This window comes from Diabrotica undecimpunctata, chromosome 8 (genome assembly GCF_040954645.1).
Source record: "Diabrotica undecimpunctata isolate CICGRU chromosome 8, icDiaUnde3, whole genome shotgun sequence".
Lineage (NCBI taxonomy): Eukaryota > Metazoa > Arthropoda > Insecta > Coleoptera > Chrysomelidae > Diabrotica > Diabrotica undecimpunctata.
The window spans coordinates 4,656,312-4,672,981 of record NC_092810.1 but is presented as its reverse complement, the minus strand read 5'-3'; the positions used below and the strand labels follow the sequence as shown (position 1 = coordinate 4,672,981).

The 16,670-nt window shown below is 36.0% G+C and overlaps 1 protein-coding gene across 1 annotated transcript in view; it reads left to right on the top strand.

Annotated features, from left to right (window-relative positions):
- The window catches only part of LOC140448248 (uncharacterized), a 190,067-nt gene that overhangs the window by 94,244 nt on the left and 79,153 nt on the right, over nucleotides 1-16,670 (top strand). Inside the window, exon 3 of the mRNA XM_072541352.1 lies at nucleotides 4,222-4,439. Within this exon, the coding sequence (XP_072397453.1) occupies nucleotides 4,222-4,439 (218 nt within the window). The remainder of the gene's footprint in view (nucleotides 1-4,221; nucleotides 4,440-16,670) is intronic.

Below are 16,670 nucleotides of genomic sequence, written 5' to 3'. Positions count from 1 at the left end.
TAATTGTATTCACGATTTCTCTCTCCTTTCCGATTCTTTGAATTACCTCTATGTTGGTGACATGTTCGGTCCAGGATATACGAAGAATGCGTCGGTACACCCACATTTCGAATGCTTCTAGTTTTCTCGTGAGCGTCTCCGTCAGCGTCCAGGCCTCCACACCATACAGTAAGATCGGAAAAATGTAGCATTTAACTAGACGTAGTTTTAGGGGAAGAGACAAATCCCTGCTAATGAGGAGCTTTTTCATATTGCTAAATGCTGCTCTAGCTCGTTATATTCTCGCCTTAATTTCTGTGGCCTGTTCCCATTTTGCATTTACGTTGGTGCCAAGGTACACATAAGATTCTACATGGTCAATTAGTATGTTACTTATCCGTAACTGTCGAGCAGGCTGTTGCTTCCTGCTTATCAGCATCCACTTTGTCTTCTTGAAGTTGAGGCTCAGGCCGTATTCCTCACAAAAAATTGCTTGCAGATACGTTTACCGTTATATTTGACCATACTTTCGTCGAAAGCCAGATCTTTTTCAGAAACAAAATACTTTCTGAATTTGTCCCTAATTTTATTTATAAATGACCGTATTTTCCAGAGATAACACCCTTATCAACATTCGCGTTAGAATTCAAGTGAATAAGCCTCAAAATTTGCTCAAATCTGTTGCGTCTCATAGCATTATATACAAGTTTGTTTTAAGTGTCAAGACTTTGTTTCCAAGACATACGCTTGCTGGGAATATTATTATATTATCCACTAAGAATCAATATAGCAATGAAACATTTCATTTTCTCTGGCGAGACTCCTGGGTCGGGTAGGTTCTTGATAGTAGCATATTGGTTTGTTTTCTGTACAAGGAATAAAATGATTTCTTCATCTATGAACATTTCGAATATATTAACAACTGATTTGTTTTCAAACAGTAAATATTCTGACTCAGGAAATTGAACTCCCGAAACAGAATCCCGGAATTCAGAAACTTTTGGATATACCATATGAGCAGGTGTATTATCGATATAATTTGCCGAAGAAATGCTACCTTCTGTCAATTCTGACTGTAGAATAGAAATTTCTTTTTCTAATGTAATTCCATCAGCAGTTCTAACTTGTACATCGCAAGTAGCTGACCGTCGTCCTCATCTCCGAAATTCTCATCCGTCAGAGTAGCCAGATACGGTGGCCTCATATAAATTGCCTCTATAGAGTAATATATCTCGTCATATTCTCCAAAGGCTATATTAATAGTTTCTTAAACAGTCAGGCCTCTTTGAAGAACTGCTGCAAGGCCTCTTAAATAAAAAAAAACAACTTAGTAGGTACACACTGCATTTTTAAATTTCAAATTTTTTAAATTTCTATAAACACTCTGTATACTAATACTTCGAAAAATGAATATATTGGAAACTATGCTTACATTACATCCTAGCGTTACAAATATGTAACAGTCAATTTCCTAACTGAACAACTTTTTTATTTGAAAAAATATTAAAGCTTTTTCACACAAAAAAATTTTCTTATACTATTTGTTTTCTAATATTAACTTTATTATACAAAATAAGATTTACATACTCACTCTTTATCAACGAAGTCCATTATTTAAAGCTTTCTTTTTTTCGTTATATACTAAGTGACATAGAAATCCGAACACCCAGTTTAAATGATTTTATTTCAATAAAATTTGGTGTAATTTATTTATCATACTGAAAAAAACAAGTGATAAAGTTTTTAGCCTTATCAGTTGGAGATTCCGGTTTTTATACTTTTTGTTTTTAAATTCACTAACAATCTAAAAATGAATATTTCAGCAGCAGTAAAGATCCAAATTTGGCGGATTGTGGTTCTTGACATTCCTAACGATTGGTTACGATGCCTAGAGTACGGAGACCTGTACGATTTCGTCAACTTAGTAAGTTTGATAGGGGCCGTATAATGGGACTTCGGGAAGCTGGACTTTCTTTTCGGGAAGTTGCAGTTAGATTGCAAAGAAGTGTAGACAGGTTAGGTGTTGTCAGGCATGGCTTCAAGAAGGCCGTACGCAAAGAGCAAGGGGCACTGGACGCCGCCGTAGAACAACAGACCGTGAAGATCGCTGCCTAAGATTATTGGCCTTAAGAGACCGTTTCTCCACTACCAGCTCCATTGCAAATGAATGGTTTGCAGAACACGGAAGACCTATTGGCATGCGAAGTGTTTACCGACGAATGAGAACTTTTGGCCTGTTTTCATACCGACCACACTGGGTCCTCCCTTTAACTGCAGAACACCGCCGTAATCGCCTTCAGTGGTGCAGAGAACGGTCACTCTGGAATCAGGAATGGAACAGTATTGTCTTTAGTGACGAGTCTCGATTTTGTTTAGGCATGCACGATGGTCGAGTGAGGGTTAGAAGGCGACGTGGTAAAAGGAGGAATCGACAGTTTTTTGTTGAAAGACATGTTCATCACACTGTTGGAGTTATGGTTTGGGGTGCTATAGCTTATGGTTCTAGGTCACCTTTAATCTTCATCAGAGGTAACATGAACGCGCAGCGTTATATCCAAGAAGTTCTAGAACCCCACTTTTTACCCTATCTTGACACCCTGGCAAATCTAACTTTTCAACAAGATAATGCCCGACCATATGTTGCAAGAGTCACAATAGACTTCTTTCAACATAATGATGTCACATTGTTACCATGGCCAACAAGATCTCCCGACTTATCTCCAATTGAGCACGTGTGGGATATGATGGGTAGGAGATTGCTCAATTTGCAACGTCCTCCTCAGACTCTACAAGCACTTGGAGAAGAATTTGTGGTTGCCTTAAATAAGATAACACAAGAGGACATTGACCACCTGATCAGAAGCATGCCTAGGCGCGTTGGAGAATGCGTAACACATCGGGGTGCATCCACATATTATTAAAGGTAAAAGGGCTTTAAATCAATGCAATCATTTTGAAATGTTAATCATTTACTTATTATGCTTCATTAAGTACTTATACAAAATTTTATTAAAATAAAATCATTTAAACTGGGTGTTCAGATTTCATGTCACTTAGTATATTTTATCCATGCACAGATTCAAAACAAAGTTCTAATAAAATCGCACATTTACAACAATATAAACACTAGCACCTTCTGACAAGAACTGACCTGTTTTCAACTAAAAATTTGCGACGTAGGCGATAGAGGATCAATTTAGATGGCACCACTTTGCCGTTACATAATCGCAACGCTAGGAACTAATGGGTTAATGAGACTTTATACTTGACTTTGTCCTGGTGTGCTAGACCAATGTAATCTTTGTTGATTAAGTTCACAGGTCCAGAGTTAATCTCTGATGTGACTTTTCGATACTCCACAGACCTGTCATCCACATTAAAGTTACTTTGTTGCATTCTGTCTGCTTCTTGAGTGATTGTTTACAGTCCCGAACCAACTTTAACTGTAGTAATTGACTTAAGGCAGCTTGGTCGTCTGATAAAGTAAAGAATTTTGCCCTACGAGTGTCTAACTTGATACATTCTTGTGCGCTAATATCTGTAGCATGTATTTCTGCCTGAAAGATTTGGATAGTCTGCAACTGGGTCTAGTAACTCACACTTCTGCCCTTTCATTCATCTTTGATCCATCCATATACCATACGAATGAATCTTCTTTAGTTTAGGTTTAACTTCTTTACCTATTTGGCGGTTTTTTATAACCACTTCAAAAGGATTTTAAAGTCGAATATAACTGACATGGCATCTGTCGGCCTGTTCTTAGACTCCAACGGAATTTCTTCCAAAATTTTTATGTGGCCAACTAGATCTCCAGGTTTTATTGTTTGTGCCTGTCGTAGTTTTAAGACGATGGTTATTGCCTCCGCCGTATGCAGAACTGCAAGCGAGAAAGGTTCAGCATTGCCTCCAGAGCTGCAATGTGGCATGTTGGCATTGCCGCTGTGATTTCCAGACAAGCTAGCAGCTACACTTTTTACAATTTGGCATTAGCTGTTGTCTGTTGTGTTTTTAGCCACCAAACGCGTGATGCGTATCTGACCATAGGCCTAATATTCCTTCGGATTTTCTTTTATATTACTATTTTACTATTTTTGCCTTTAATAGACCATCTTTGTCATCTTTTAACATACATATTCAGAACAAAATTAGGATTAAAATTTGTTAAATTAATATTTTTATTTGAATTGTCTTCTTTTAAATCAAATACAGATTTCTATAATAGATGTTTTACTTTATTTTCAGCGGCTGCATCTATAAGTTCAGGTATTAAATGGGTACGAGTGAACGTTCCACAATACCGAGTTCCTGGAGAAACTGCGATGCTACAATGTGAATTCGACTTAGGCAACGAAACTTTATATTCCGTCAAGTGGTATAAAGATCACGAGGAGTTTTACAGGTTCGTTCCAAAGGAGAGACCTCAAGCAAATTGGTTTGAAGTGGAGGGAGTGAATGTGGATGTAAGTACTAAATATGATTTCATAGACAAATATAGTGCTGTACTCACAGATCACACTAGTTATTTTTGTGCAATTACTGTCAGTGTTGTATATATTTTATAAGTCGAAATAAAGCCTTATAAAAACTACACTCTGGGCCAAAATAACCCGGCCACCTTAAAAATGGGTAATTTTTGATATCTTATATCTCCTAAACCAGTTGTCCGATTTAAGTGATTTTTTAATATGTTATAGCCTTATTCCTTGACAATATTGCTATAATGATATTGTTGCTAAACAGGTAAATTTTCATTGTATACTGGGTGTACGAATTAAACTGTTTTTTCTTAAAGTTTGCATCACACTGTGGAATATTCTAGCATTTATAAAATATTGAAATTAAAAACTGACTATAGCCTCACGTTTTCTCAACATTGTGGTTTTTGATTCATTCGCTTATGTTGGATAATACAAAAGGTAGGTAGTTTAACAACTAGCCATATTTTTGATCAATACAGATGATTTACCTCACCAGCAAAATTAACCCCACCACCTTTATTATTGTTTGGTTTACATTACCTGTGACAGTTTGTTTCCTAAATTTGTGTCATCGAAGGATTTTTGACATATATTTGTTGTACGACATTGTTGCAAATCTGTTTCCGTGTTAATTACAAGTCTTAAACAATTTGTAATTACAATTAAATTTGTATTTAAAATTAATAATTAAAATTGTAATTTTATATCATTATGAGCGAATATTGTTTAAGTTGAAATTGTAGTGCTTATTTATTGTTTGTGATTTAAAAAATGCCACTCGTTCCAACTGATGCTGCTAGGGCAGTGGCTTTAGTTGATGCTGATTACAGTCAACGTCATATCGCTGGTATACTCGATGTACCCAGAATTACGGTACAAGATGCCATCAGACGATTTTGGGTCAACCGCAGGCTAGGTCAAGGCCGAAAACGATGCACTACAGTTCGAGATGACCGCTTCATTGTCACTAAATTATTGAGAAATCTCTTTTGCACCGCTCCTGAAGCTCGTAGGTCTCTTCTTGAGGTGATAAACGTTAGTGTGAGTAGACAAACGATTAGAAGAAGACTGTCAGAAATAAACTTGAGGGCTTTTCGTCAGACTCACGCACCATAACTGCTCCCATAACACCTTAGGGCTAGACTTCATTTTGCGTGAGAATATGCTAACTGGACTATGGCGGAATGGAAGAATATACTGTTTTTGGATGAGAGCAGAATAGCCCTAAAAGGTCCAGATGGACGCCAACGTGTCTAGAGGAGTCAAAATGAAAGGTTTGCTGCATGCGCTATAACCGAAACAGTGGCTTACCGAGGAGAGTCAATAATAATTTGGGGAGGTATTTATTACGAAGCGCGTACTGATCTTGTTGCGTTCGGTAAAGGCAGTGTGAATGCCCAAGTAAACGTGCAAGACGTTCTCCAAGACCATGTCATGCCTTTTGCGCCATTCATTGATGATAACTTCAGACTAATGCATGACAATGCACGTTGCCATACAGCAAGATCTACCCCTGAGTACCTTAATGAGGTCTGAATTCAAGTTCTACCATGGCCAGCACACACTCCCGATCTTAACTCAATTGAGCATATCTGGGACAATCTCAAAAGATGGGTAAGAGCAAGAGTACCATCCCCTGCATTTTTTAAAGAGCTGAAGACAGCTGCAGTAGAGGAGTGGCACAATATCCCCCAATCTGATATCCAGGATATCATGAATGGATTGCCAAACCGGCTCCAAGAAGTCCTAAGGGCTAGAGGCGGCAACACCTATTTATTGATATAATACGCTATATAATACGCTATATTTTCAATAATCTGCGTAATGCAAAACAAATGGTCAACAGTAGATCTACCTGCCCTAAATCCTGCCTGTTCCTCAGCCTCTAAGTCTTTATATCCGCTTTTTATTCTATTTTTAATTAGGGACTTTTCCGTATATTCTACTGACCGAGTTTGTCACGGCAATGCCTCGGTAATTGTCACATTCATCCCTTCTGCCTCTTTTGTGTATAGTGAATATGACTTACTACTGTAACGTAAATTAAACCTTTGTTTTTTTTTTTCGTCTTTATAGAGGAGGATCTGAATACTTTAAAAGACATCTCAGTCCAGGACTCCGCTTGACTGACCTTAGTGCACGATTTGTTCTTCGTACTCCCGGCGATAAATCCTAAAATACTTTAAAACACCCCCTCGTCGCCGAACACCTACCTGGTTAATCAGACCTTCCTCTGTCATCCAGCGATCCAGAAGCGGAATTCATTTATCCACAGACTGTCATCAAGGAGGCTCTCTGTCCCTTTTTCCTGTGTCTGCTTTTTTTGGTCTCAAAATCGGTTTGTTTGTTTTTTTTTTTAGAGGAATCCCGTTTCAGGTAGCGCGTGGAAAACCCTCATCGATCCTAGTATAGCATCACTCTCAGACGGGCATTTCCTTCTTCCGCACAGTCTAATTCACACAGTCTAACTCAAACACTCAATTTTCTAGCTTCTACTTCCAGCATCTTTCCCTCTTACCTTCGCCGTTGGTTCAGCTGTCTTTCTTCCTCTTATTTTTTCTTGATCACTTTGTGTGGTCGTATACACTAGTCCAACCTGCTTTATTTTTAATCATTCTCTCAATCATTTACCCTTTACTTTTACTTAATCACTAGAACCCATTTGTACCTTTCGGTGTTGGGCCGTTTACAATACAATTCATTAAATTACAATATTTGACAGTCTTCTGAGGTGTCCTAGCTCTTAACGAACTTTCTTCATTCCTTCCTATTGGATGCCATCTGTGTTATTTCCTGCCAAGTCTTACCCTTACTCTGCAGTATCTGCGAGATGTCACTGTTCCATTCTTTAATGGGTCTTCCTCTTCTGTTCTTCCCTATTGGTTTGTCGTCCCACACTCTTTTTCCTTGTCTATTATTGTCCATCCGGGTGAGATGTCCGAACCATGCCAATTTTTTCTCTTTGATTGACTCGAGTATCGGTTTGATTTTGAGTCTTTCTCTTATTTCTTCATTTCTGATTCTATCAGTTCTTTTTACTCCTATCGTTTTTCTGAGGTATTTCATCTCTGCTGCCTGAATTCTGCTCTGATGTCTTTTGTTTAATATCCAATTTTCTGCTCCATATGTCACTGTAGGTCTATATATTGTTTTGTATATTGTCATCTTGGTCTTTGTTGATATTTCTTTGTTATTAAGGAATCCTCTATTTAGTGCTTGGAATTGTTTTCCTGTGTTTTCCATTCTGTTGTTAAGATCATCCTCGATGTCTCCTTTGTTGTAGATTACTGTTCCTAAGTATTTGTATGAATTTGTCTGTATTATTTTTTGTTGGTCTATCATTACTTCTATTTGATCTTCCGTAGCTTGTTTCCTTGATATTTTCATTATTTGAGTCTTCTCTTTGTTTACGTTTAAGTTGTATTTGCTTGCTTCTAGGTTCCATTTCTCTAAGTTGTATTTCAGTTTTTCTGCAGTTTCCGCAATTAATACTATGTCGTCTGCAAATATACACATCTCAGCATTTATCATTTGCATTTTGTTCCAACCAATGCAGTATTTCTTGAATGTTTTCTTACATTCTTTCACTATCTCATCTATTACATTTATGAATAGTACTGGGCTCAGACTTCCCCCTTGTCTAACTCCTTGGGTTGTTTCAAATGGTTCTGACTGTATATTTAACATTCTTACTGTATTTGTTGTTTTCATGTATATACTCTTTGTTGCTTCTATCAGTTCTTTACTTACTTGATTTTTCTTTAGGCTTTCCCATATATCTTTTTTTTTGACTGAGTCGAATGCTTTTTCTATGTCTATAAAGCTCAGATGTATTTCTTTATTTTTCTTTGAGGCTTTTTCTATTACTTGTTGCATGGTGAATATATGGTCTTGTGTGTTGTGTCCTTTCCTGAATCCACTTTGTACATCCTCTAATTTATGTTCTATTTCTTTTCTAATTTTCCTTTCTATTATGGTTTCGTATACTTTTGCTGCTACACATAGTAGTGATATACCTCTATAGTTCCTACAGTCTCTTGTGTTTCCTTTCTTGTATATAGGTATAATTACTGCATTTGTCCGTTCTCTGGGTATTACTTTTCTCTTCCATATTAGGTTATTTAATGTATAACAATTTTTCTTTTGCTTTTACTCCTATTGTATATGCTATTATCATTTCTGGTGCTACTTCATCGCTTCCTGGTGCTTTTCCAATCTTTATCTTTCTTATTGCTTCTTCCAGTTCTTCTTTTTCTATAGTTTCTGGATTTTCCGTGTTTCTCATGGATACTTTCCTGTTGTGACTTTCCTTCTTCATTGTATTCGCTTGATTTCCATTCAGTATCAGCTGAAAATGTTCCCTCCATCTTTCCATTATTGTCTTATCGTCGTTTATTATTGTCCCTTCCTTGTTCATTATTTGTTTCAGTTTCGTTTCTTTGTTGCTTCTTATGTTTTTCAGTGTTCTGTAAAATAATTTTACGTTTTCTTTGCTGTTTTCCTCCATTTTTTCCCCGAATTTTTCCCATCTTTTCTTTTTCTCTTTCTTAACTATCTCTTTAACTTTTGTTCTTTGTCTCTTATAATTTTCATATTTTTGTTGTGTTTTGTCTTGGATGTATTCTTTCCATAATTTCTTCTTTTCTTTTATTTCTCTTTTCACTTCATCGTTCCACCAAGATGTTCGTTTCCCTCTGTTGTTATTTCTTGTGGTTCCACATATTGATTTAGCTGTTTTTATCATCGCATTTTTAAATTTTCCCCATTCTTCTTCTATTGTTTCTGTTATTTCATGTTCATTGTCCATCTCTTTCTCTAGTCCTTCTGAGTATCTTATTCTCGTTGTTTCTTCCCTTAGTTTATAAATTTTTATTATTATTTACCCACTGTAACAAAATTCACTGTATCTTATTATTATATCTTTTAAGTACCTCAATATCATTTACGCAGATCGAAATAGTTGCTATGTGACTGGACAATGTTGTACTTGTATTTACTTAACATTTAATATAAAATTTGTTTCACCCTATAGCGAATAAAATTTTGATATTTTATTAATTTGATCAAGTTGTTAGTCATATGAATGATTTTAGGTAATTCAAGATCATCCATATCTAAATTTTCACCGTTTAATTAATAAAAATTTAGCGACTAGTGTGTCTAGAACAAACAAATGAACCTAATTTGAGATTAGTGTGGCATGTCAGACACTCATTTCGACTAAAGAGATATAATCACGGTGATTATTAGTAGCTACCATACTATTTATAGGTCTAATGAGAACACTGTTTAATAATTCAGCTTAATTTTTTTCTAGCATTCGGGTATTTAACAGAGAAAATATTTAACGTGATAAGGGTAATTTCACATATTTATCAATGTCAGTGGGCTATTAATTTTTATAAATATCACAATTTCGTGAAACATTTGGTCTAATCTCTTTTATTGATGAAAAAATATGTTTCTCTGATTACTCTTTGTTTATTTGGATCGTTTTTAACACAGTAATCGTTAACACCTTCGCTGAAAAGGTATATTTGAATACTCTGGTTATCAGGTCCTCTAAGTTTACCCAAACAAACAATTTGTAAAATAAATAAATTACCATAAAACTAAATGATGTTTAGAAATACTTTTTAAAAATAGTTTCCTAATTTATTTTTTTCTCTTTCACTTCAATTGACCGACTTGGTGTAGTGTAACGATACGATCGTTAATAAACATTTTTAACGTTAGCAAACCGAATCCCTACATTAACTACCAATTTGCCGCCGTTGGAATATGCAACCCACAATACTATCTCTTATAGTTAATTTTATGACTTTCGAACATCGATATATCGATTGATAATATAATCGATTCCCTTGTCATTGGAGAGGAAGAAACCTTACTTTCTTGAAGGGAATTCTGGCCATTTTGGAACAGAACTTCCTAAAGAGAGGTTGTGGAGTTTAATTGCCGCGGGCAGGATCTTATGAAGGAAGAGAGTTAAGTTATTTTGTTATTTTTTTTTTTGGGAATAGAATGAGTTTTTAGTTACAAGAAGTTATTTAGTTTATGTGAAGTCGAAGTTATTTTATTTTATGACAAATAAAAACTCCAAAAGATTCTGGTGAGTTACCACAATTTACATGTAAATTTACGAGTCCTAAATCATTTAATTCTCATTAAAAATATCCAACAATCATTCTCATTTTTTTTATACACATATATAATATATTCCAATGTAGTAACATTAAATATTTGAGCAAAGGTCACTTAATGACAAATATATTCTAGTTTTTGTTACTAGAACAATTGTTACCAATTAAAAAAGGGAAAAGCTGATTGTTGCAAATTAAAAGGGAAAAGCCTAAGATGGTGAAGCCAATATTAGAAATTATGTAAGATTTATGGTTAAATAAACAGGAAATGTAACCAATACAAAAGAAAATATAAAATTTACTTGAAGTACTACAATAGAATAGGCTTAGCTCAAGAGAATGAGAGTAGTGCTCAGAGAGGAGGTTGGCACGTTTGCTTGCCTGTAGTAATCTAAGATAGTTAGATCAATCCTAAGATGATCTTGAGATGGGCGCCAGGGTGAATTTTGAATATCACACCAATTTGGGGTATCTACATATAGTTATATACACTAACTGAAAAATAAAAGATTATGGGAAAAAAAATAAAATCTAAAATGCTTTACACTATATTATAAACCTAATGTACTATCCCAACCCTATATTTATATGCATTAAACAATTACTCAAATATCATCATCATCATCATCAGTGGTGCTACAGCTCTAGTTGAGCCTTGACCTTCCCCAGTCTATTTCGCCAGTCGTTTCTGTTCATCGCCAACCGTTGCCAATTTGTCGCGCCGATTTTCCTTGCGTCCTCGTCCACACCGTCCCTCCATCTCAGGCGTGGTCTGCCTCTACTCCTATTTCCCACTGGGACCGATAATAGAGTTCGTCTGGGTGGGTAATTTTCATTTGCTCTTGACACATGTCCAGCCCATCTAAGCCTACCTATTTTTATGAAGGATATTACATCTCTACCATTTACTATTTTTTTATACTTCTCGTACAATTCGAAATTATATCGCCTTCTTCAAATACCATTCTCACAGAATGCGCCCATTATTCTTCTTAGTATCTTCCTTTCGAAGACGAGCAGAAGATTTGCGTCTGTTTTGGAGATGGTCCATGTTTCTGACCCATATGTCAGCACTGGTAGGATGAGTGTTCTATATATTATTAGTTTGGTTTTCTGGCTTAAATTTCTGTTTTTTAGCTGCTTGCTTAGTTCAAAATAACATTTGTTTGCTAGCAGTACCCTCCGTTTTACTTCTTCAGATGTGTCATTATCGTTTGTTATGAGAGAACCCCAATATGTAAACTTATTTACTACCTCAAAATTATATTGGTCTATACTGAAGTTTTCTTCGGCGTTTCTAGCTCTATCTCTGTTATTTGGAATAGATGCTAACATTTTGGTTTTTTCCTCGTTTATTTTAAGGCCCATATTTTGTGCGGCTGTCAAGAAGGTGGAAGTCATCTCTTTAAGTCCTCGTGTAGTACGTGCGATCAAATCCAGATCGTCAGTGTAAGCCATAATCTGCGTTGATTTATTAAAGATTGTTCCCCTATTGTGTAACTCGGCATCTCTTATAGTCTTTTCTAACGCTATATTAAAGAGAAGGCACGCCAGCGCGTCTCCCTGCCGTAACCCTGCATATGTTTCAAACGCTTGTGACATATCGCCTTGTATTTGCACTCTGCAGATCACTTTACTCATAGTTGTTTTTACGAGCCTTATTAATTTATGGGGAATGTTAAGTTCATTCATGGCTTCGTATAATTTACTTTGTATAACTCAAATATATCCCCCAAAATATATTTACAAAGAACAGTTACCTAAAACTAGGACCCAAAAATATAAATATATACAAAAAAAAAACAATTGATCTACACAGTCCTCTAACAATGAGGTAAAAGGTTATGTTAAAACTGTTTGAATAACTCACATGGAGTAAATAATAATTAAAATATTACAGAAAAATAAAATAATTATACCAGTTTAAAAAGTATGACAAGGCAGTATGAAAAGGCAGTTTAAAAGTATGACAATAGTCAGTTAAGCAATTGGAACAATACTACATCAATTTGATATTATGAAGGTACATACAACTGACCATAAAATAGGATTATATATCCTGACAACTTATTATAAGTGTTATATAAAATATTAATAAATAAACAAATAAGAAACGAAATGAAAATGGAGAGAAATATCAATGATGACATAGAAAGAAAACAATTAATCTGGTTCGGACATGTTAAAAGAATGCCAGAGTACAGATGGCCTAGGAGAGTACTGGAATGGATCCCTCCTGAAAGAAGAAAGAGAGGACGACCACGGAGAAGTTGGCGCAACGATATTGATGAAGCAATGGCGGCAAGAGACTTAGAAGAGGCAACTGCATATCACAGAAAAAGATGGAAATTGGGGGCGGAGAAGCGGCGACAGCCGTAATAAATCCGTTATTATTATATATATAAATAAACAAATTCAAAGTAAATAGGGAATAAAATTAAGACAAGTAAAAGGATTCAGCAAGTTGAGGGTACTACCCAGGGATTGTGCACAAACCTGTTTTGGTAACCCACTTAGGCTGAAGACCTAAGTATCCAAGATATATATGTATATATTATAAAAAATTGAAATTGAAATTACTAATAGATTAAAAAAAAAAAGGAAAACAAATGTCCTTAGTAGCAATCTTCTGTCTAATGTCCAGGTAGTGGATGGGCTCCAAGATCAGCTACTGTCTATGTTCTTGTAACCGCTTTTAAGGTCTGGCAGACCAACCAGAAATTAAAACTAAAATTCTTCCCTAAATCCAAGTTTCTTCCCCAAATTAAAAAAAAAATCTTCTTCCCCAAATCAAAAATTAAATAATAATTCTAGTTCTGGAGGTTGGAGCCGGCGGGCGACAAGAGAGCAAAAAATAAACTTTTGATTCTATGTTCTTGTACTTCATATAGTTTTTGTTCTAGTAACAAAAACTAGAATATATTTGTCATTAAGTGACCTTTGCTCAAATATTTAATGTTACTACACTGGAATATATTATATATGTGTATAAAAAAAATGAGAATGATTGTTGGATATTTTTAATGAGAAAGTTTAAATGATTTAGGACTCGTAAATTTACATGTAAATTGTGGTAACCCACCAGAATCTTTTGGAGTTTTTATTTTTCATAAAATAAAATAACTTCGACTTCACATAAAAAACTCGTTCCATTCCCCAAAAAAAATAACAAAATAACTTAACTCTCTTCCTTCATAAGATACTGCCCGCGGCAATTAAACTCCACAACCTCTCTTTAGGAAGTTCTGTTCCAAAATGGCCAGAATTCCCTTCAAGGGTTTCTTCCTCTCCAATGACAAGGGAATCGATTATATTATCAATCGATATATCGATGTTCGAAAGTCATAAAATTAAATATAAGAGATAGTATTGTGGGTTGCATATTCCAACGGCGGCAAATTAGTAGTTAATGTAGGGATTCGGTTTGCTAACGTTAAAAATGTTAGATTATTAACGATCGTATCGTTACAGTAGGAATGAAAGTGTTTTCCTGCCTCATTCTGTGCATTTTGCACCTTAAATATTTGTAATTTGTTCAGCGTATCAGCTAGGAGTATATTTGTTTATTCAGTACACTAATACTTTACGATAATCGCGTAAGTCGAATTTGCGTAAGTTGAGGTATAAAAAAATATTAATATATTAAGAATCCGAAGCAACCAGTTGCAACCAAAGACAGCAGTTCCTACAGCATAGGTCCAGACGAGTAGTATTGCACATACCTACTCAAGTTCTGAACGATTGGGACGCGCCGAAGCAGCGATAAGCAACGGTTCACAAGCGAACAGAAGCAAAAAACGATACATATCCAGAACACCAACTTGTAAAACGGCCCTAGAACTAGGCGATTCAATGTAAACAGCCACTGAATTCTGTTGAAACGTACAGCTGTTATTGTTCGGCCTACAGTGACGACGGCAAACTGACTCAGGCAGTCCGTAAAATGAACCTCATACACCTAAAATACAGGTTGCGTAAGCATTGAGGAATACAACGAGGGACAGACAACACAAAATGACAGTACAGTATAGGCCGGTGATCCACCATTGTATTCATTGTACCTCGAATAGGTTTCACCCGTTCCGCGAGGTCAACCCAAAATTATATTTAGATTAAACCTCCTGATCTTTCATCACACACAAATAACACTAACCTCACATCATTATATACGATCCAAACAGCTCCCCACCACTTGTAAATATTACACAAACTGATAACAACGATAACATTAACACTCACACTGGCATACCCTCACTTACACCCAAGATTCACTTACCTGATGACACTGCCACCCCTATCATGAACACTTACAGGGATAACTTTATCTTCTTCTTCATGTGCCATCTCCTCTAAGAAGGTTGGCAACCATCATGGCAATTCGCACTTTCGATACCGCTGCTCTAAAGAGGTCAGCAGCAGTGCAGTTAAACCAAGCTCTCAAATTGTTTAACCAGGAGATGCGTCTTCTTCCGCGACTCCTTCTACCATGTATTCTTCCTTGCATTGTTAATTGCAACAAGTTATAACACTTGCCTCTCATGACATGTCCCAGTTATTGCAGTTTTCTGACTTTATTTGTATTTAAAACCTCTTTATCTTTTCCCATTCTTCTCAACACCTCGACATTCGTGACTCTATCCACCCAATTTATTCTTAATATTCTTCTGTAGGCCTATAACTCGAAGGCTTCTAATCTGTCCGAAACATCTTTTTTTAATGTCCAAGCCTCCAACTCATAAAATAATACGGAGAACACGTAGCATCTCAGAAGTCTTATCTTTAAAGAAATTAAAATGTGCCTGCTGCAGAGTACTTTTTTCAGTTTGTTGAAAAAATTTCTTGCCTGTCCTATTCTTGCCTTAATCTCTTCTGTGTACTCATTTTTTTCGTTAATTATTGTACCCAGATATTTATATTTTTTAACTTTTTTAATTGGTTCTCCATGTATAGTTGTTTTCGTGGTGCTGTTGGGCTTTTGTAATTACCATAAATTGTGTCTTTTTTGTGTTTAGGGACAGTACGTTTTCTTCACTGACTTCTACCACTCTGTCAACCATTTGTTGTAAATCCTCAAGACATTCCGCTAATAAAATAGTGTCGTCGGCAAACCGTATATTATCGATTGGTCGGCCATTTACTTTTATTCCCATTTTTAGTTCTTTTAGTGCTTCCTGGATTATTTCCTCTGAATACAAAATGAACAAAGTAGGAGACAGGCACAGCCCTACCTGACGCCCCTCTCAATCTATATTTATTTTGAAAAGACGTTGTTCTCTTTTACCACAGCGATCTGATTATAATAGATAGCGTTAATGATCCTGATGTCTCTCATATCTAAGTTTTTCTTTTCAAGTAATTCGATAACTTTGTCATCGACCTTATAAACATCCTTTCTATTGAAGAACCAGATAGACAGGTTAATCGCTGCTTTGCAGCTGTCACGTGCATCCGTTGTCACTTTATCGCATCCAATACACACTACAACCACACAAGAATTCAATCAACCCACAACAACTACACAAACCACCAACATACAAACTACATTAACCATACAATTTAACCAACCATCCAATACATAAACTACCAGACCAATACCGCAAGCTACTGCCATTTATTTACCAATATCTCAACCTACCAATGTATCATCCACCTCCACCCAACCTCATATATCAAACCAACACACTACACCAAAAACCTTTGACTATTCCATCTTAAACATCCCCATGGAGAAGTTTGTACAACGTGATTTCCTTAGAATCGTAAACACACGAGAACTCGTTCTAAACCAGATCGCCTCCATCAAAGTCCTTTGCACTCAAATTACACATTTTACCACTATCCACCCTATAAACCATGTAGAAAGAACTAAAAGAAGCTCCCTGATAATCCTAGGACCCCCATCACACCCAAACACAGACCCACACCCAAAACTCAAATTCGTTCATCCACTTTTACCTACATGGTCACTGGCAAAGGGGTAGCACATAATTACATCAATGAAGACCTCACCACTACCTTCACTGAAATGGATTTACCCATAGTACGTCTATGTATAATTATATCCATGTCA